The sequence below is a fragment of the Lepisosteus oculatus genome, chromosome 2, assembly GCF_040954835.1.
Source record: "Lepisosteus oculatus isolate fLepOcu1 chromosome 2, fLepOcu1.hap2, whole genome shotgun sequence".
Classification (NCBI taxonomy): Eukaryota; Metazoa; Chordata; class Actinopteri; order Semionotiformes; family Lepisosteidae; genus Lepisosteus; species Lepisosteus oculatus.
The window spans coordinates 77,171,602-77,192,558 of record NC_090697.1 but is presented as its reverse complement, the minus strand read 5'-3'; the positions used below and the strand labels follow the sequence as shown (position 1 = coordinate 77,192,558).

Genomic DNA, 20,957 nt, shown 5'->3' with positions numbered 1-20,957 from the left:
TCATAAATCAATGCTCACTATACTTATCGGTTCCCAAGTCTGTCACTCTGTGCTATCGCTTAAATCGTAAACATGACACATGTCCGGATTGCTAAGGTTATGCATGAAGAGTTCTTATTTATTCATATTTGGTTCTCCTTCGTTTGCAAAATTATTTAAAAATACACTTTTCCTACGAATGTGATTTCTTTTGCTTCCTTATTGGGTGTAAAAAATAAACTACATCACCCAGCTTGCCCATCACCAAACCATGATTTTTTTTCGTATCGGGCGTCCGCTGTGATTGGTGCATGTCGGGAATTGCAGTTTTTCCAGGGATCTCACCTCCCCTCGATTTTACACACCAGAGAGCCGAACAAGAACACCAACCCCCAGCAGGCATCGCGAGGGGCAGTTCCTTGCACATGATTTCCTGCCTCTCTGAAGCTGCAGGAGGAGAAAAGTGTCCAAATGTGTCAGTTGTTGGTTGCGTTCTGGTTTTCTTCTCGTTGATAAAACGGCAACAGAAGTTAGAGGAACACGATGCGTGACACTCTGTAACAGTGGCGGGGATAGAAAGTCATCGACCGGACAATAAACTCGAGAGAGGACGCCGCGGGTCCTGGATGTAAAATTCGCGTATTGCAGTCTTCTGTAGCGAAAGACACTCGGTCTCCAGGCGAGGAAAGACACGCCGCACACACAAGGGTACAATGGAGGAAGTTGATAAAATTTTAATTCATTCCCTGAGACAAGTGGGAACGTAAGTAACGCTTACGCGCTCGGCGACCCGTGTGGCTTGCGAGATAGTCAGGGGGTTACTTGCGTGGGGAGACCGCGGGGGGAACAGGGCGATTGAACTCGTAACGGGCAGCCCGAGAAGCTCCCGTTGCAAGTGTAAGTATAGATGTACGCTTGAGTCTTTATTCTTCACGAATGCAAAGAGAAAACCCAGAATAAGTCGGCATCCCAGTCCAGTGTTTCGCGATGCAGTTTTTAATGTTGGCGGCGCCGGACAAAGTCGCCCGTTTGCATGTTTGTTTATTTGTAATGCCTCTGCGGGTCGGGGTCCTGACTTGATTTAATTTAATCTCAGTTTAATTGGTGTGACGGGAGGGCGGCCGCGAGCGGTCCCCTGAGCCCGGGTCGCGCGGACGGGACCCCCCCCCCCCCCCTCCCGGCGTCGCGCGGACGCGGTGAGCCCCCATTCTGCGTGCAGCCGCGCAGTTTCACAGCGAAGCTAATGGCAGGATGCCGTGGCGAGACGCTTGTCCCCTTGGCTTAGTTGGACGTACGCGTCAATGCTGCCCCTGTGCACACTTGTGTCCGTGTCAGGAAAGTACACGCGGGGGGGATGTTCCTCAAATATCATAACGTCTGTGTGTTTGGCTTCCGGGTTGCGCTGTCGCCCTGGTTGTACAGTTGCTTCACAGCTCCTGGGCTCGAATGTGGCTCTGTCTGGGGGGAGTCTGTCTGGTTTCCTCCCACAGCCCAAGGGCACTGTATTTCTCTGTAGGTCAATTGGCATCTCTGAATCGGTGTCCCAGTCACGGAGTGCTCCCGCCTTGAGCCGGGTTTGTGGAGGGTAACTCAAATTTGTAGTCTTCTGTGTTTTTAGGAAGCAGGTTTAGCTTTGTTTCGTAATCAAACGCTCCCTTTCTGCAGCGGGCATGTCTAGTAATGCTCTTAGCAGTTCTTTAATAGTAACGTCGGGCCATGATGAATGTGTGTTTCTGAGGAAATGCTGTGCTTCTGCTTGAAAACAAAATCCAGCCCGTGATCAGTGGGTTTGTGCTCCTGGTTGAGAATCTCTAACGCTGCTCCTGGTGAGCCCCAGTCCAGAAGGTGTTACGGTAACTGTTCAATCCCAGTTTTCAGAGGTTTGGAACATCTTCCCTGTGCTTGGTTCCTTGTTATGCTCGGTAGAAGCCGCCGAAGACAGTTGTTCCTTTGCTCTGGGCTCATTGCTTGTGCTGCTGACCAGGAACTTGAACTTGAACTTCATTGCCATATGTAACCGGTACTGGTACAATGGAATTCTTACTTACAGAAAGTCTCTCGATTGTAAAACAAGTGTAAAAAACAAGATAAAGTGCAAACAGTGCATCAAGACAATGTACAAACAAACAATGAGAGGACTGCCCCCTGGCTGTCCATGCTGGCAGGGGCTGTGTCCTGCGCCTGACCCGTGTCTTGTGTGTCTTGTGTCTTGTGTCTTGTGTCTTGTGTCTTGTGTCTTGTGTCTTGTGTCTTGTGTCTTGTGTCTTGTGTCTTGTGTCTTGTGTCTCTGTCTGTGCTGCAGGGAGGTCGGCGAGGATGTGCTGAGCGTGAAGCAGTTCTCCAGCGAGCTGATCGTGGAGGCGGTGGTGCGCTGTCTGCGGGTCATCGAGCCCTCCCTGGGCAGCGGGCTCAGCCACGTCCTGCCCCCCGGGATGTCCGCCCGCTTCCGGCTGGGCATGAGCCTGGCCCAGGCCTGCCAGGTGAGCGACCGGGCTGACCGCTGCCGAGTCCTTCTCATCCACCGCACCCCACTCTCGCCTCGCTGCGCCCCTCGTTCAGTCACCCCTGTGTCTCTCTCTGCGCCCCTCGTTCAGTCACCCCTGTGTCTCTCTCTGCGCCCCTCGTTCAGACACCCCCGTGTCTCTCTCTGCGCCCCTCGTTCAGTCACCCCGTGTCTCTCTCTGCGCCCCTCGTTCAGTCACCCCTGTGTCTCTCTCTGCGCCCCTCGTTCAGTCACCCCGTGTCTCTCTCTGCGCCCCTCGTTCAGTCACCCCCGTGTCTCTCTCTGCGCCCCTCGTTCAGTCACCCCTGTGTCTCTCTCTGCGCCCCTCGTTCAGTCACCCCTGTGTCTCTCTCTGCGCCCCTCGTTCAGACACCCCGTGTCTCTCTCTGCGCCCCTCGTTCAGTCACCCCTGTGTCTCTCTCTGCGCCCCTCGTTCAGACACCCCGTGTCTCTCTCTGCGCCCCTCGTTCAGTCATCCCCGTGTCTCTCTCTGCGCCCCTCGTTCAGTCACCCCTGTGTCTCTCTCTGCACCCCTCGTTCAGTCACCCCCGTGTCTCTCTCTGCGCCCCTCGTTCAGACACCCCCGTGTCTCTCTCTGCGCCCCTCTCTCTCTGCGCCCCTCGTTCAGTCACCCCCGTGTCTCTCTCTGCGCCCCTCGTTCAGTCACCCCCGTGTCTCTCTCTGCGCCCCTCGTTCAGACACCCCCGTGTCTCTCTCTGCGCCCCTCTCTCTCTGCGCCCCTCGTTCAGTCACCCCCGTGTCTCTCTCTGCGCCCCTCGTTCAGTCACCCCCGTGTCTCTCTCTGCGCCCCTTGTTCAGACACCCCGTGTCTCTCTCTGCGCCCCTCTCTCTCTGCGCCCCTTGTTCAGTCACCCCGTGTCTCTCTCTGCGCCCCTCGTTCCCTCAGGAATGGGGAACGTTGATCGGAATAGCACAGGTGTTAATCAGCAGTTTGCATCTCAGCAAAAGCCTAGCTCTGCATTTACAAATGAGCATCTCTCCTGTGAAGCAGCAGTTTTAACATCCTGTCCCAGTGAGGCCCGAGTCATGTGGTCCCCCTGGCTGGAGTGACGAGTCGAACAGACACACGGGTGTCAGGCAGACAGATCCCAGCACAGTGGTGCTGCTCCCAGCGTGTGAAACGGGAGTCTGGTTCCAGCTGCCTTCTCTTGATTTGTTTGTGCTCTGCTGAGCCATCTGGGCACTTTTCAAAAATCTTTTGGGGTTTCTAAACTTTTTTTAAATCGTTCGTAGTTAGAAATGTGTATAGCACAGTGACCTAGAGTATGTGAGGGAGATTAAACAGTGCTGGTCCATCTTATCCAGTACACAGCCTCTTAGGTTCATGTTTCAAGCGCTTTGGAAATGAAGGCCTGCTGAACGTGTCTAATTGAGTAACGAGGCCGGTTCAGCCGGGGGGGAGATGAAGGCCGGAGGTTTTCTGCCCTTCCTTTGGAAGTCAGATCTTTCGTCTCCGCTGTCGACACGAGTCATCCCGCTGTGAGTCAGAGCCTCGCCCCCGTGCCTCTGACCTGGGCCGCGTTCCTCTTCCAGGACCTGGGCTACAAGGGAGAGATCGGCTACCAGACCTTCCTGTACAGCAACGAGCCCGAGATCCGCTCCCTGCTCATGTTCCTGGTGGAGAGGCTGCGGCGGGAGAGTGCCGAGTCATCGGACCAGCCCGCAGGTACCCCTCCCACACGCAGCAGTAACTGGGGGGGCCGGCTCGGAGCTCCTGCCCCCTGCAGTGAGGCCCGTCGGTCCCAGCGGGCCGGATCGTCGCCCAGTTGTGCAAGAGGGATTCCCGGGAAACGGGTGTGTGTGGGGTGGGCCTCCTGCCCTGCTGTGCTGGGAGCCCTGGCCGGGAGGAGTGGCTCTGGTCGTGGGGGTGGTTTTAAGCTGGACAGGGGGGAAAGTCGGTAATCCCTGCGTCTGCTCTTGTCGCTTGGTTTTGCCAGGCAAGTCCGCCCTCCTGCAGAGAGCGATCGGCGCCAAGATCAAAGCCCAGCTGTCTGTGCCCTGGGTGCCGCCTTCCTGCCGGGTGCCCTTCCTGTGCCAGAGCCAGGTACCGCCGCAGCGCGGCCGCTTCCTCTCTGTTCTTGCGGGGCGTTGGCGCTGGAGAGGCAGCCAGCCGGAGAGTATCTGTGTGTCTTGGCTCGCCTGCAGTGTGACCCTCGCGCTGCGGCGCAGGCTGTGAACCCTGACCTCTTGCTGCTGTTCGTTCCAGACTCCCGGCTCCTTGCACGGTTTCCACGCGCGGCCGTTAAGTTTACCTCAGAGCTCAAAAGTCAGCAGGACAACAACGAAAGGTAACTTGGCGAATGTTCTATGGAAACAGCAGACAGTCCTGCGTGTCTCTGTGGCTCCTGGTGTCTGAGGGGGAGGTGTCGGGGCTGTGCAGGCGTTGTCACGGGGGGGATCGGTGAGTCTGCTTTATTCCAGAGCTGCACCAGCTGCTTACTGGCTTAACTGGAGCGTTTGAACAGCTCCTCCCAGCCCTTCAGGGGCTGCTGCCTTAAACAGACCAGGAAAACCTGCAGACTCACTGAAGAGCCCTCCGAGGCCAGGAAAGGCTGCAGCGAGTGTTTTCACTTGTGTTCCGAGTTGGGCAGAATACCAGCCTGTCTCATCTGCTGGAGATGAGCTCATCATTCTCTTCATGGGGGGGTGGGGGGGTGGGTCAGTTTACTCTGCAAATTCTGAGCTCTGGTATTTTGAAAATGCTTTTGCATGCCTATATCCACGGAAAAGATAAAAAGTTCATTTCAGAAGTTTCTGTTCATTTCCACTTGATTTTTCAATAATCCGCCCTTGTGATTCCCATTAAGGAGGGGGGATTGGGAGCAACGAGCTCGTTAAAGGGAGCTGCTGTCCACATTTCTGCATGAACGCTGGGCAGGGTTGCGTGCGAGCGCTGTGGTCCCCCCGGTCCCTGGAGCCGGGGAAGCTCAGTGCTGTCGTTCTCCCGTCGGTGCCCCCAGAGCTGAAGGAGTACTGCCAGGAGCACCTGCCCCCCGTGACTGCCCAGATGTCCCAGCAGCCATCCGTCCCCGCCTCCCTGCTGGAGTGGCACGCAGCCGAGCTCAGCGCCGCGCTGGAGTGGGAGGGCGAGTGGAACAGCCAGGGCCTGGTGTCCCGGCTCACCCCCGAGGTACCCCAGACGCCCGCACCATTACAGAGGTTTGCAAGAGCAGGTAGAGCCGACAGCGAGTCCCTTGGAGCTGACTGGGCAGCGTGAGGCTTTACCCTCTACAGCACTTCAAGTCTGTTCGCGCACAGCTGGTCGTGGCTTGTGACCAAGGCTCGGATCACTGTCGTCTCGCAAATATTAGTCAAAGCTGTTATAATAGTAGAAAACGCCAATGGAGGCTCTGAGTAAACTGTTGAAGATGATGTCCAGGACTTCTGCTCAGCAGTGTGTGTTGTCATACACTTGCATTTTGGTAATGATTCCATATTGTCTCTGATTTCCAGACTATTTTAGTGAAGTGTAAAAACTTAAGCTTTTCTTCCTGTCTTCTCAGCAGTTCCGCTCTGTTTTCGACATGTTGACAGATTGACAGATGACAGTTGACAGATCTTGGCTGCTTTCCAGCGGTTAAGGAAGGGTCTGGACCCAGTGGCCCATTGTGCAAGGAGACCAAAGCAGCCCAGACGGGCCACAGACCTGCCCTTCCTGTCTCTTTCCAGGAGTACAAGGCTCGGAAACGACAGCGCTTTCGGAAGAGGATCCAGGACCAGCTAAGGCACGCCGCCCAGTCTCGCTCGGACTCCCAGCATGCCTCGCGCTCCAGCTCGGACCTGGCCGACCTGCTGCGCTCCTTCACGGGGGGCGCCGGGGGACGGGACGTCCTGGCCAAGGGCACCCGCTTCACCCACACGGAGAAATTCGCCTTCACGCAGGTGCCCGCTCGGGACCGCACACGCGGGGCTCGCCTTCTGCTGCTGCGCTGTTTACATGCTGTTAATGGGCTTGAAACAGATAAACCTGCTCTTCTATCAGTGGGTGGCGTTACAAGCCTTTCAGGCACCCTGCAGCTCCCAGCTGGCAGCAGTGTGAGCCTGGCCAGGACCTGGAGACCTTCCAGCAGCAGCCTTAGCTCTCCCAGGAGAGGCGTTAGTGGGGCCAGTAGGGGGCGCTCACCCTGCGGTCCATGTGGGTCCTCATGCCCCAGTATAGTGACGGGGACACTACTGTAAACAGGTGCCATCCTTGAGATGAGACATAAAACCGTCTCTTTGTGGTCATTAAAAATCCCAGGGTGTTTCTCAAAAAGAGTACTGGTGTAACCCTGGTGTCCTGGCCAAATTTCTCATTGGCCCTTATCAATCATGGCCTCCTAATAACCTCCATCTCTGAACTGGCTTCATCACTCTGCTCTCCTCCCCACTGAGAGCTGGTGTGTGGAGCATCATCCAGGTGGGTGCTGCACACTGCTGGTGATGGAGGGGAGGCCCCAATACCTGTAAAGCGCTTTGAGTGGAGTGTCCAGTGTTCAGTGAGAAGTTTCAGGCCCTCCACGCTGGCAGTGAGATGGGGAGACTCTGGGGTCCCGGTGAGGCGGTCAGTACTGTGCTGCGTGTCGGGGAGCTTCTGCTGGCGTGAGTCCCCTGGGGTTTGACCAGGCAGTGGGTTGCAGGAGCCGGAGAAGGCCGCCCAGCAGATGACGACGGCGGCCGAGTCCCTGCCCAGCTCCAGGAGGACCGAGCAGGACCTGCAGGCGCAGCAGGAAGAGGAAGTGACGTCGCTGCAGGGGCAGCTGGAGCAGCTGTCGTTGCGGATCGAGGAAGTGGGCGCAGACGTGAAGAAGATCACCGTCGCCATCAGTCAGGTGGGGGGCAGCTGCGCTCATGAAGCGGTTTTAGTCTTGGTGCTGTGAGTAAGGAACTCCTGGGCCTTAATGGTGAGTGTCCCCGGTCCCGGTCCATCTGTCGTCCGGCTGGTGTCCACAGTCCCGGTCCAGCTGGTGGTCCCGGTCCAGCCACAGGTGCAACACCAGCACCAGCACCCTGCAGGTGTTCAGGGTCCCTGCAGCTGAAGTTGTACAAAACTTTCGATTCTGCCCAATTAAGGATTGATTGGACCATATTGCACGTTATAGCAGTTTTAGAACGATTCTCCTGCAGTGTTAGAGTGGGGATCCCTCTTTAACAAGGGCTCCTTGGTGTGAACTATTGCCTAACCTCTATCATTACTCCCCACTGCCATTGTCTGTACTTCCAGTTTGAATTCCATCTGAATTCCAGTTTGATCATTGTTAACTTATTGGGTCTTATTACAGGCCAAAGAGGAAAAGTTGTTTTTATATGGATGTTGGTACAGAGTGCTTTATGTAACACTGTTCTTGTAGAACATTTTAAGGTCCGGAGTGCGAGGTGAGCTTTCTGTGTCATGAAAGACAGCAGGTTGAGAAGATGTAGCAGGCTTCTGGGAATTTTAAAAGGCGGTGGAGTGGTCGCGGGATCTGTGAAACAGTAGTGCGCCACTCGGCAAGCCATCGCCTGACAGCGGAACCGGCGTCTGTCTGTCTGTCTGTCTGTGTGTGTGTGTGTGGAAGGTGTCGGACGAGCTGAAGCAGAAGGAGCTGGGCAACGCGGAGAAGGAGCAGTCCCTGAGGGTGAAGAAGCAGACCATGGACCTGCTTCCAGACGCAGAGAACAACCTGGACAAGCTGCAGGTGAGAGGGGCTGCGGTGTGGGTGCTCATGGGAAGAGGCTGTGATGGATGGAGCAGGAGCCTCGTCATCTGCACTACAGAGCGCGCGTCGTGTGGGTCAGGGAGTTGGGCGTGCCGGGCGGTTTCTTCAGTTGCCAGCCCTGCGCTGGGCTGCCTGGCTGATGCTGGAGACGTGCCTGTCTGGTTGCAGGTGCTGGTGGAGGGCAGTGCCAAGAGGGTGGTGAGCCTGGCGTCGCAGTGGGAGAAGCACCGCGCCCCGCTGATCGAGGAGCACCGCCGGCTCAAGGAGCTGTGCAGCAGCCGAGAGGCGAGTCCGTCTGCCCCGTCCGGAGCGCGGCGCGGATCTGGAGCGCGGAGGAGACGAGCTCAAGAGTCCTCTCGTGTAGAGCAGTAAGGCCGAGGCGCGCGTGGGCCTCGTACCCCCCACTCTAACCCCCTGCCCCCTGTCTTCCCCCCGCAGCTGGAATCGACCCGGAGGCTGTCCGAGATCAAGGGGCTCCACGAGAAGATCCGGCAGGCGGCCGAGGAGGCCAAGAAGAAGGAGGGGCTGTACAGGCAGCTGGTGAGGAGGGGGGGAGCAGCCGGCCCCGCGGGTGGGCAGGCAGGCTGCGTCTCGCGGGCCGTCCCCGTCGGCCGGAGCTGCACGGGGAACTGTGTAGACCTCAGGCTAGAGCTTCTGCCTCCTGTCAGAAGGCACTTCCAAAGGTCTCTGTGGTGCAGGGGGATCTGTTGGTCAGGGGCTGTGGAGAGCTGGGAGCCATGCCGTTTGCCCCAGAGCGAGATACTGCCCCGGCAAACCCAGCTGTCCAGCTGAGCATCACAGTGTGTGGCATTGTGATCTCTACAGGCTGCCCTGCCGAGTGAATTAATACTCCCAATACTAACTCGGCGAAGGGCTACATCTTAAACTGTGAGCTTTTGCAACAGTTTTTTTATGATTGTATACGTATGAAACCAGTCAAATTAAAAATAGAGAAGCTCAACTAGGAATCGGCTGCTGAGACCATCACATTTCCAAGGTCCGATTTGAAAATGAAAAGGGGCCACATGGTGCGTCTGAACAGCAGAGCTCCTGTTTACCAGCGCTGTCCTTCTGCGCTCCTGCTCCCCAGATGACGGAGTTCGAGACCCTGCCGAAAGACGTGTCCCGCTCGGCCTACACTCAGCGCATCCTGGAGATCGTGGGCAACATCAAGAAACAGAAGGAGGAGATCACCAAGGTACAGCGGGCCAGCTCCCTGCTCCTGGAGCCTGAAGGAGACTCAAAAAACAGGCTGTATAGTGTAACTCGCCCCCACCAAGGCTAGACATCAAGGGTTAATCTGGTCAAAGCAGACCTCGTGATCAGCTCTTTTGACCTGTCACCTGGCTCTCACACCTGGCCTTTATCACTGCGAACATGAGTGTGAATGGAGCAGAGAGTATCATCCTCCACAGCTGACAGGACAGCCCAGTGGTTGAACTGGCTGGCTCTCCTGCAGTGATCTACCAGGGAGGTGAAATGAAGTACTGAGCACACCGCAGGCTCTGTGGGCTGGGCGTCTGTTCCGCTGGCTGACCTGGTGCGTTCATCCTTCCTCAGATCTTGTCAGACACCAAGGATCTACAGAAGGAGATCAACAGTCTGACCGGGAAGCTGGATCGCACTTTCGCAGTGACCGACGAGCTGGTCTTCAAGGTGAGTACTGCTGGAGGTCTGATTCGGGGGGGGGGAACGTTCATCAGAAACGGAGAGCTTTCATCAGGAGCTGGACTCCAAGTGATGTGTAATACGAGAGTGAGAGAGAACTCAACTTTGAAACCTTTTGAAGGAAAGGAAAACTGATTTTGCTCCTCCTCCTGTGCATGAAGCATAGACTCTGCTTTGAACATCAGTTTTCTAAATGAGGACCTTTTACCTGAATGAAGTAGCTTTGCTGTCCAATATCGCAGTCTGACATCACAGAGCTCAGTTTGCCCTTTACTCTTATTCAGTGACATAAGGGTTTAGCTTGTATTCAGATTTGTTTCTGTTGAGCTGTGTGACACTTGGGCTGAGTCTGGTGCTCTCTTGCAGGATGCCAAGAAAGACGAGTCTGTTCGCAAAGCCTATAAGTACCTGGCAGCCTTGCATGAGGTATGTGAGCCTTCGGTTTTATTGCTATATCCTGGACAGATCTCCTGTCTCCGCTGCCGAGCTCTGTGTGGAGACACTTGAGGTCACTGATTTTTAAGTTCTGTCTCAGCTCTTGCCAGTAGAATACTTGTTACACAGAGAAAACTTGCATCATTCTTAACTGTAGCCCCAGCTGGGCCCTTGGCTCCATGACTGAATCCCGAACGAGCCTAATGATGGGATTAATCCAAACTCTTTAATTGTCTGCAGTTCCTAATCATGCTGGAGGCTGCTGTTCGGCTGTTGCGATGCTTAAGAAGCTGAACAACTCCCAACTTTTGATAACGGTGCCGATCCAGGAACTCGTTCGTTCAATCGGGGAATGAGTTTGGTGGGACTGAATGCCTGCAGGTGCGAGGGCCCCTGGGTCCTAGCTTCCTCTTATGGGTAGCCGAGCAGCCTGTGAGAACAGTGTTTCCTTTTCCAGAACTGCACCCAGCTCATCCAGACCATTGAAGACACAGGGACCATCATGCGAGAGATCAGAGACCTGGAGGAGCAGGTACGCTCTCAGCCCGAACTGTTTCTCCTCGTTGGAGGTGATTTCTGGTCCTTTTAAGAATAGGAGCTCTTGTTGCAGGTAATGTTCAGGGGCTCATGAACAGTGATCCATTTGTGTTTTCTGTAGGGCTAGGGGTCACATATCTGTTGGCATTGTAAAATACCAGAGTCCTTTTATGCCTTTCCTTTTTTGGTTTAAAAAAGTAAGGCTTGTTCATGTATTGGAGGAATGGTTTTGAAGGAAGATTTTGCAGAGCACATGCCTTGAATGTGGCAGAGACTCAGTTTTCTTAAAGGCACACAGTTGCCATCTGGCCCTTTGAGATATGAGCTCTGGCCATCGTTCACTGTAATTCTGCAGTCTGATGTCTTTGACATGACTTTGCAGTCCTACCGAGCCACAGTCCAGTCGGCGATTCTAGGCGTTTTCTAAATAATTTATATATTCAGAGTCCTGAATACACATGCTGTAAAATTCCACTTGTAACTCGGGCTCCTTGCGTGTTAAGTCTAAATTAGTCTCAGGGGTTGAGCGGTCAGCATTTGTCAGGATTTTCCATGCATGAATCACTGAGGGGGTCTGGAACAAGCAGGCCACGCTCAGGAGAGGAGGGACTTCCTGTAAGTCTGCAAATTGCCTTTACTCCTGGACTGAAGGCAAGGTCGTATTGGGACTCGGGGAACTAACTGAACCCTTCCAGCCTTTAAGAGAGCAGAGCTCGTGGGGACGTGATTCAGGCCAGCCCGTGTGCGTCTTGTGCCTGTGTACCCCATGGCAGACTGCTGCACAGCCATGCGCTTTCAGATGCAGACTCCTCGGTTAAGGGTGTGTCAGTCCCGCTAATCCACTGCCGTCCTCAGATCGAGACGGAGAACGGGAAGAAGACCGTGAGCAACCTGGAGAAGATCCTGGAGGACTACAAGGCCATCCGGCAGGAGAACTCGGCCCTGGCCGCCAAGATCCGCGAAGCCTGACGGCCTGCCTGCCTCCCCTCCCCCCCCCCCCCAGCCTCCTCCCACCAGGGTGCCAGCCTGAGCTGCAGAACAAAGGGAACTGCCCAGCCTTGGGCACCTGCCTTCCCAGCCCCCTCCCCTCCCTCTCCTCGGCACCAATGAGGGAGGGGGGCGAGGCAGAACGCCATCTTCTGATTGGCTCACCTCCCTGCCACTCCTCTGTGGAGTCTTGGTGTCAAGTCACGGCTTGGCCCATCTGAGCACCTAGGTTGGGTCTGTTCTGGATAGCAAACTTTTTTTTATTTTTTAATAAAAAGCAAAAAAATGAACAATTGGGGAAAAAAACCCAGGTCTAATGAAAATAAGAAACCTTGATATCAGCTTTTGAAGCACTGAAAACCTGCTGGTGAGCAAATGCATGTTTTGTGGAGAAAGACAAGTAATCGTCAAGGAACACAGCGATGAAGGACTCTCACAGTCTGCCTCTGTAGGGATGCTAAGCCGCAGTGTATTAGAGCAGACTGAGGACAGGTCCTGTATGATGTGCTTACAACTGAGAGGAGACTCCTTCTATCTTGGCTGCTTTTCAGGGTCTCTCTGGGGCTCTAGTGAGCTCTAGGATCTGTCTTCGTTATGTCTTTCAAATCTTCCAGACTAAATAACCTGATGTGTAGAACAGGGATTTGGGGCATTTTACTAATCAAGCCCTTCACAAGTACAATTTGCAAACGTCAGATCATTTTAAAAGCCTTTTATCTCGCCAGAATAAGTTTTGCGGTTTTGAATGTAAAACTTGAAAGTGTTGGATTTATTACTGTTTGTATGTTTAAATTCTTGTGGGTTAGCCTCAATTTCAAAATCTTGGAATGTGAACCATAATTTTGGAAGTCTGTACGTATAGTTGACCATACCGATCATTCTGTCAGAATCCAGATGCTGGTGTAGAATTATGAATTTAAAGACGACGTCCGAGAGTTTCTGCCAGCTGTAACCGATACATGCACTACAAAAATAATTCTCGTTAAAGCCCCTTAATCTGAAGCAGTGTCTGTCTGTAACTGAACTGAAAATGTTGACTGAGAGATTGAAGAAATAACTACTACTGTTGTTAAGATGAGCAAAAGATCTCCTCACGTCATGAATCGGATGAGGGAAAGGCACTTGCCAGCACAAGTTGAGCGCTGTGAACCCGGGTTCGAGGCTGGCTCATGGCACCAGCCAACTGTGACTGGGCGTCCCCAAGCAGTGGCGCTCTGCTGGCTGTGTGCCACCGAGAGAGCCAGCCAGGGCTCTCTAAGCTCTGGAACAGCGCCCCCTGTGGCTCCCGGGCTGGGGTCGGGCTGAGCTGCCTGTGACGTGGCGTGAGAGGAAGGGGGTGAGTTGGAGGAGCGACGACCACCTTCCTCACACTCCTCTCCGAAGCTCGTAATTGGCTGTTCCAAACAGAGTGGATGTCGAACAGAAGACAGGCTGGTTGTACGGGCCCGCAGTTCTTCTTGTCCTGTGTGGCTCGTTGTCAGATGTAATTATCCATTGTAGAGTTCTTTTTTTAATTTAAAGCTGCAACAGAGGTGTCCGAAGGGGTACTTTATACAGAGCCAATACTAACTCTTCTTTAGCATGTCTGTTCCACAACTACCAACACTAAACAGCGCTGGCTTTGAGGAGCGATGGCGGGATTGGTCTGTTCTGTAGGAAGCAGCGGCGCTTAGCTGGTGTGGGCATATCTGTTCGGGGAGGGAGAGTCAAGCCCACTTGATCACCACACTGTTGCCCAGTCACACATCCATGACTGCTAGGGGCTGCTTTTTACTTGAGTGCTCTAGTTTACTAGTAGACTTCTCAAGGAGATGGTGTGGTGTATAGAAATCCATTTTTTAATAATGAAAGAGTTATTCATGTGTGGGAGGAGACACTTGTTACATTCTTTGGATCGGAAGCATGTTGGCATATATTCTATAGGGACATGCAAGCAGTGCTTCCACCAGGTACCAGGTATTTACTTCTTGACCTCGGGCCACTCAAACACCTGACCTTCAAAGTCTTCTTTGTAAATAAAAATTACTTCACATAATAGGTCACAATACTATTTAGCAATGTATGATTTAGAGATCTTTATAAAATTGGTAAGATGTGGTGAATTCTGCAACAGGGATGGTGAATACTGGGATGAGATGTTTTCAGTACTTGTTTCTGGACTAGTTGTTTCAATCTGAATACAATACCAGCCATGTCCAGTAGAGGGCAGTATGCATTGACACTTCCTTCCTCTCCTGGAGTTTCTACAATACCCCTAGTCATTACACATCACTCTTGAAGAAATCCACAGTTACAGCAGAAAAGCAGTAAGTAGACTTACTGAATTTGTGCAATTAAAAAAAATAATGGTAGAGTAATGCTATTCTAAAATATGTTTTGAAACTGAAACCTTAAATTGCTGACTCGTAGTTCTTTGTCCAGTAATGCTTCCGTTACTAAAGGATTTCTGATTTCCCCTTCTGTCAGACGCACGGGAACAGGCAAGGCAAGGTTACAGCTGATAAGAAGCAACCCATGCCGTCAGCTGATCTTTAGTGGCTAATTGATTCAAGGATCTCACCCAGCTATTCCTTGAAAAAAATGGAGGCTACTGACTTCTGTCCCATGACAGGAAAGCTGGTGTCATATTCCCAACATGATACCCTGGAATAATACTGCCAGGAGTCTGCAACTGGACCGATTCTGTCCAGGACTGACTCTGCTGGGAGTCTGGAACACAGCCTCGTGACTGAAGCCAGGCTGGAGAAACAACATTTTTAGTCTTGAACAGACAAGAATACGACTGGAACTAAACAGCTCCTAGCGACTGAACGACTGGGCAAACCAGCCCCCCCTCTCATTCTCTCATGTTCTTAAAATGTCATCGCCCCAGAGGACAGGAAACTGGTGGCATAAGTGTCAACACCTCCGTTAACAGAGCTTGTTAAAGGACTTCTAAATATACCGATCTTAACAGAAGTGTTAATGAGGCTGTGTGCAGAGGAGAGCTGAAAGGCAGGCAGAGAGCTGAAAGGATTTTTCAGTATGGTGCTCAGTTTATACCAGAGGAAGCTGATGCACATTCTCCACACCCTCTAATCCCAAAGGGGCCAGTAGTGACCACGAGGGTAGTAGTGCGCTCTGCGAACAGTGCAGTACCAGCCACACCTTTTCACAAGAATGAAAACGCCAGAGCCCTGGATGAGAGATATAACATACTTAGAAAAATAAATACTTTTATAAGATAAGAGATAATAAGATAATAATACTTTATTAATCCCGTAGGGAAATTGATGTAGAGGAAGCTGATCAATGCTGATTTATTACAGTTTTTATTTTACTAACCATTAAAATGAAACAGTGGAATACAACAACTCTACAAATACTCAATATTTACAAAACATTTAGTGTTAGAAATGTAAAACAGTGACCGTGTGGCTCCACTCAACACAGCAGCCTTTTCAGGCGAGTGGAGGAGTCGATGCCTTCAGTGCTGTAATCAACACCGATGACCAGAGAGAGCGCGAGGCTGCGGGGTAGACACTGTCCAGCGGGTCCATCCCGATTCCTCCCACCTGCCAGCAGGCGCTGTACTGCCCCAGCACCTGCGCCTCGTACGCTGCCCGCAGTGCGATGTGTCCAGAGTGACCCTCGGGCACTTTCCCAGCAGTCCTGCCTACCTGCAGAATCCAGCAGGGGGCAGGAGCCATCAGTACACTCATCAGAGCTGCAGATCCCCGGGAATAATTATGTGCAGTCCTGTCCTACGCCCCCAACTCTCGGAGGGGTAACCCTGGGCAGGCAAGGCTGAGCCATCGAAACTGGGGAGCAGAGGACCCCAAAAATCCCGGCTGCGATGCACTGCAGGAAGAGAGACGAGAGCGATCCGCCACCTCCCGCGCCGTCGTTCCCAGTGCCGGCCGGTCACCTGCCCTTGGCCACCCAGGTGAAGAAGTTGCAGCGGGCGTCAGGGTTCGAGGCGTGGCCCTGGGGGCGGTTGCAGACGAAGAACTGGCGCCCCAGATTGGGCCCGGGCTTCTTGACGGTGCGCAGCACGCAGGGCTCCCCGTGGGCTTTGCAGCTGGGGGGGGTGGGAGGCCCCCTCAGTACCGATTTCCAGAACCGCTGCGGCTCTTCCCCGTCCCTGTGCTGAGGCTTTTGAGAAGCCCTGCCTCCCTCCTCCTCTTCCTCTTCCTCCTCCTCAGGCACGGGTCCGTCTGGCTGAGCTGATCCCGGCAACGAGAGCTCGTTTTCCTTTGGAGATCTCCTGAGACTCAAACCATTCCCCCTGGGAGAGACGTCTTGTCCGGCAGGCTGGACGGACGGCACCACACCACTGCTCTCGGGCGCCCGCGTGGCGGTGGTGCTGCCGGCTGCGCTTTCCTCTGGGGTTCCCCCCACCCTCGCTGGGCTGTCCTGCCGCCCCCCCAGGGGATCCCCGTCTCCTGCTGCCGTTGCGCCTCTGCCTGCACCGGTGGGTCTGGGCCTGAAGAAGGCCAGCAGGTTTCCCTGCTGTCTGGGGCCGGACGTCGCGGTTCTGGCTTTCTTGTTCCTGGAGGCGGAGGGCTCAGCCAGCGGCCGCCTCTTCGTCCCCGAGCCGCGCCCCGTTTCCGCCGCGGGCGGGAGATTTTCTCGGACCTCCCCCGATTCCTGGGACCCAGGAAGCTGGGAGTCAGCCGCCGTCGCCGCCGCGGCCTGGCCCACCTTGACCAGGAAGCGGGACAGTTTCTGCTGGCGCCCCATGAACTCGGGCATGTGTCTGGTGCACAGCGGCGGGCATCGGGGGCTGGCCAGGAGGGCGCAGCGGAGGAGGCCGCGCACCGGACAGTGGTCGGAGCCCTCCACCTCGGGCAGGATGTCCGAATCCAGGAATTCCGCCTCCGCCAGGCCCCGGCTGGCGAGGATGTAGTCGATGCGCGTGCCGTAGTTGGTCCGCCTGGCTCCGGTCACGGTGGACCAGCAGGTGAAGGCGTGGGAGCGCGCCGGGTGGAAGTGGCGGAAGGTGTCCACAAACCGGCCTCCTCGCGTCCCGCCCGCGGCGTCTCGGGAATCCGTCCCCGCCCCCTCCCCTTCCTCTCCCGCCTTCCCCTCCTCCGGATTCCTCCCGGCAAGGAAGTGATCCAGCCATTTCCGGCCGGGGTTCTCGTCGAAGTCGTCCTGTCGGGGAGAGGGAACGTGTGACGGAGGGGTGTTCCCCTCTGGAACATCAGCCTGAAATAAGCCGCACTCTCCTACACAGGACGGCGCCTCATCAACAGAGGCAGAAGCCCAGTAACCTGCTTCCTCGATCTTCTTGTCTACTTTTAGGACACTGCACACAACAGTGAACTTTCTAAGATCACTTTATTAGCCATATACAGTTTCTTGCATTAGGAATCTGTCTGTTCGCATACCCCAGCAAGCTGGGGGTCAGAGCGCAGGGTGCTCCTGGAGCAGCTGGGGTGAAGGGCCTTGCTCAGGGGCCCAACGGAGTAGGATTCCTCTGCCGGCTGCAGGATTCGAACCGGCAACCTTCCAGCCACGGGCGCAGACCCTTTGCCGCATAGTCACCACTCCGCCCTTAGTCCACACCAAGTAACAAAAAATAACATGAACTAGCCAGCGGCCTCTCGAGGGGCTCAGTAAAGATTGTGGGTTTAAGCCTGGAACATGTCAGCCCTTCAGAGCTCTATGCCTGCACTGAGAGAGGACCAGACACACAGAGAGCTCTATGACTGAACAGGGAGGCACTGCACACGTGGAACATAACACATCAATCATCACTGATGCTTCCCTCTGTGAGAGATGTGAGCCGCCCCTGTCAACAGGCTGTGAATCTCACACTTACTACATCATCAGGGTCGCAGTGGTCTATAGGTCTGTGGGATGTGTTGACGTCTCCCAGGACAATCACATGGCTGGGCAACAAGGCACCAAAGACACAAGAGACACGCATCATCTTGTCAGGTTTTTCAGCGACAAATCCACAAAATCCCAACCCCACTGTAAACGACTGCATGCTCTGTGTGAGATCCAAAGGAGAACCAGGTCAATTCAGGCATAAATTCAGCCTCAACGGAAATTTGAGTTCTTCTTACACAGGAGGTGATGCGGTGAGTCTCTGAAGACTGTGATCACCTGCCAAAGGTTCACAAGGGCATCTGGTCTCCCCAAAGTTAAAGAAAACAGGTCCACCAATGTTCAAAAGAAACTCTCATAATCTGGATATACAGTGACAGAGAGGGCAAAGGAGTTTAATAACAGGAGAGATTTCTACGGGCAACACAGGGAATTGAGGTAAAGGCGTTTGATTGAGGCAGAGCTACTGCCAAATCAGCCGAGTGGAACAGCTGTCTCCTCTCCTACAGCTCTGGCCAGCAGACAAGGCCGTTAACAAGACAACAGGCACACTGTAAAGCCACCCAGAGGGTTTCAACCTCCTTACAAGGCAAAGGACTAAAGCATGATGTGAGTTTTGGGGCGCAAGGGCGATGTCAACCGTTCAGAAGGGAGTTTTTTCCCTGCCAAGCTAGAGCACACCCCCAGACCTCCTCTCTTCCCGACTCACCCCCCGGCTCCCAGGATGGCCTCCGCGCGGATCTGCAGCAGCTGATAGAAGCGCAGCTTGAAGAGTCTGCGCTCGGGCTTTTCCGGGTCGGCACGCGGGCAGTACACGTTCAGAACCGTCAGAGTCTCCTCTCTTTCCCCACAGCTGAAAAGAGGGGGGTGCCGGCACATTAACCCTTCATCCCAACGCCGAGCGACTCTCGGGATTCAGGCTTCTGTCCGTCTGGACTGAGGGGCTCCAACGGGTCTGTGCGGGGACTTGATTTTTCCTTACTGTTATCTGACTGTACTCCAGTTTCCTCCCACAGTCCAAAAACATACGGATAGGCTAACCGGCTCCTGGGAAAACCGGCCCTGGTGTGAGCGTGTGTGTGTGTCGTCTGTGTGTCCCCTGCCTTGGATGTACCCCCGTCTCTGAACTGGAAGAAGCTAGAAAGCAGTTAGAAAACGGATGGATGGTTATTTCACTATTTTCCTGCGATTTGGAATGACCCAGAACTCACAGCGACTCGGGCAGATTCCTCTTGCTCTATTCTAACAGTGATTTTGTTTGTATCTGAAAAGAAAGTCTCGGGTGATTTCGGATGAGCCTGACCTCAGTGTCTTGGAGTGATTTTGTGTTAGCCTGAGCAGAGCGAGCCCCTCAAGCTGCCAGCCTGGAGGGGCATGTACTCACACGATTCTGTGCTGCGTGATGATGGCTCGGCCCTCACTGTCCAGCGTCTGCAGTTCCTCATCAGAGAACTCCGCCTGGTCGCCATAGCAGCCCACTGCCCCGCCGTGATTTGTCAGCAGACCTGTCAGTCCCTCCTCCGCGGCGAATGGAGTGGCATTGTCTTTGCAGAAGGTTGCCACCCCTTTTGAGGAGAGAGGAAATTCTGTGTGACCATCATTGGAGCAGGACTGGTGCTTATTACTGTATCCCCAGACTTCCAGCTTTTGAATACTGAACCACCAGTACCTCTCCTGGGCTGGTGTGGGACAGTGGGCAGAGAAATGTGCAGTGTTGAGTCAGACTGTATAATCACTTTTTTCCAATTTCATTGAGATTAGAGTTAAAATTACTGGTCATTTCAAATTTGTATTATTAGAAAAGGAAAAGGGAAATTGCCTGCACCCCCACAGGTAAAGCAGATGTGCACTCCCGGAGTGATAGAGATGTACTACCACAGATCAGAACTCTGCACCCCAGAGGGACTGGAGCTGTACCCCATGCTGGGCCCCTCCTGGCTCACCTGAATAGCCACTGCGGCCCTTGCTGAAGCTGAAGTAGGAGTTGTACCCCTCCACGATCGCCGTCCTCTCGTCCAGCAGCTCTCCTGGGGCACAGACAACAACATGACAGTCAGGAGAGAGCAGCCTCAGGAGACACAGGGGTTACAGAGGCCAACAACTTCAACACACTCTATAACAACCAGATCCCTTCCTTCTCAGAAAACAAAGTGTCATAAATACCTGGGGACCACCAAGCTGGGTTTTAAGATCCATGTATTATATCAAACATGCAGTGTAAAAGGAATAAATGTGATTTAGCAATTACGTTTGTCAATCCAACCAGGACACCAAATTACTGTCGTAATACACGCTGAATAGGGCTGACTCATATTTTAAAACAGGAGGTGTCTTTGCATGCCGCGATGGAGATCTGTAGAGAAAGCTCACAACGTCTCAAGTGTCAATACGCCTTGTAAGGTAAAACAGTCTTAACGCGCATTAAGACTGAAGCGAGACGTCGCGCTCAGCAGACGCCTTTCCGATTTTGAAACCGCCTCGGCTTCTTAAGGTTATGTTTGCTGCGGTTTGGCCGTGCAGCTTCCCGGCCGTGACGGGTGTCGTGTTCGTGGGTTTCGGCTAAGTGGGACTGAGAGGCAGATCGCTCTCTCCGAGCTCGCCGGGGGCGCTGGGCACCACACCTCTTCCTTACATATGAACAACACCGTACGGGGGACCCGAGCGAGAGCCTGGCGTCTCTCCGGCCGCATGAAGAGCTTCCCTGCAGTACGAGGCTCCTCGGCGGCTTACTTGTCACTTTCGTTTCTTGTAAACAGATGATATCCGCGTCCAGAGCATCCAGGGATTTCTTTATCCCGGCCTTGAACGTCCTTATACCATTAATATTCCAGCTGACTATCTTCATGTCTGTGCGTGTTGGCTGTGCTTGAGGAACCGAGCTCCTCGTCCACATGAGAATAAGACGGGCTCTCACAGACACGAGGAGCCGTGTCGCCGCTGTCGCGTCTGCTTCCCGCCCGTCGCCACAGAAATACGTCATCGGGTGTTTTCCAATGGGCCACGTCCTTTAATAAAACATCTTATGTTTTTTTTTTTATCGTCGCTTTTTGGCGCCCAAACGCAGCCCTGTACTTGTGATAAAGATACGAGTTATGAATGTTGGGTAATGCATTTCATGTGACAGATCAAAGGAAAATACCGAAAATATATATATATATTTTTATGATGAGCACACTTCTGTCAATACAATGTTTTTTTTCTCCGTTAATCGGGATGTATGCATATGACTTATGCTGGTTAATACCTAATGTAGTAGGTTCAGCTAAGACATATTTATTTACACATTATCTGTCTATTTTAAGATCTACTCGTTACAAGGCAAAAGCACGAAA

At 53.6% G+C, this 20,957-nt stretch overlaps 2 protein-coding genes across 2 annotated transcripts; one reads left to right on the top strand and one right to left on the bottom strand.

The window, feature by feature from the left end:
- Positions 1-389: 389 nt before the first annotated feature.
- ccdc22 (coiled-coil domain containing 22) lies at positions 390-12,810 on the top strand. The gene is made up of 16 exons (XM_006625282.3): positions 390-742; positions 2,282-2,459; positions 4,037-4,169; positions 4,441-4,547; positions 4,710-4,791; positions 5,464-5,633; positions 6,173-6,385; positions 7,123-7,314; positions 8,041-8,160; positions 8,350-8,466; positions 8,620-8,721; positions 9,272-9,379; positions 9,742-9,837; positions 10,216-10,275; positions 10,742-10,816; positions 11,677-12,810. Exons 1-16 carry the CDS (start codon positions 693-695, stop codon positions 11,788-11,790), a joined length of 1,917 nt encoding a protein of 638 aa, XP_006625345.1. The 5' UTR covers positions 390-692; the 3' UTR covers positions 11,791-12,810.
- A 2,293-nt stretch (positions 12,811-15,103) lies between these two features.
- Positions 15,104-20,697, bottom strand: apex2 (APEX nuclease (apurinic/apyrimidinic endonuclease) 2). The gene is made up of 6 exons (XM_006625394.3): positions 20,356-20,697; positions 19,569-19,652; positions 19,010-19,190; positions 18,335-18,478; positions 17,615-17,684; positions 15,104-16,944 (listed from the first exon to the last, which is right to left on the bottom strand). Exons 1-6 carry the CDS (start codon positions 20,603-20,605, stop codon positions 15,712-15,714), a joined length of 1,962 nt encoding a protein of 653 aa, XP_006625457.3. The 5' UTR covers positions 20,606-20,697; the 3' UTR covers positions 15,104-15,711.
- Positions 20,698-20,957: the final 260 nt, after the last annotated feature.

Bases quoted from the DNA above. Each gene is read 5' to 3' on its own strand.
- ccdc22 (XM_006625282.3), top strand. From the start codon at position 693: ATGGAGGAAGTTGATAAAATTTTAATTCATTCCCTGAGACAAGTGGGA. The intron at 5,634-6,172 runs GTACCCCAGACG...GTCTCTTTCCAG, and splicing joins TGTCCCGGCTCACCCCCGAG to GAGTACAAGGCTCGGAAACG. The intron at 9,380-9,741 runs GTACAGCGGGCC...ATCCTTCCTCAG, and splicing joins AGAAGGAGGAGATCACCAAG to ATCTTGTCAGACACCAAGGA.
- apex2 (XM_006625394.3), bottom strand. From the start codon at position 20,605: ATGACGTATTTCTGTGGCGACGGGCGGGAAGCAGACGCGACAGCGGCG. The intron at 19,191-19,568 runs GTGAGCCAGGAG...TCTCCTCAAAAG, and splicing joins GGGCCGCAGTGGCTATTCAG to GGGTGGCAACCTTCTGCAAA. The intron at 16,945-17,614 runs GTAAGTGTGAGA...TCTCCCCGACAG, and splicing joins ACTGCGACCCTGATGATGTA to GACGACTTCGACGAGAACCC.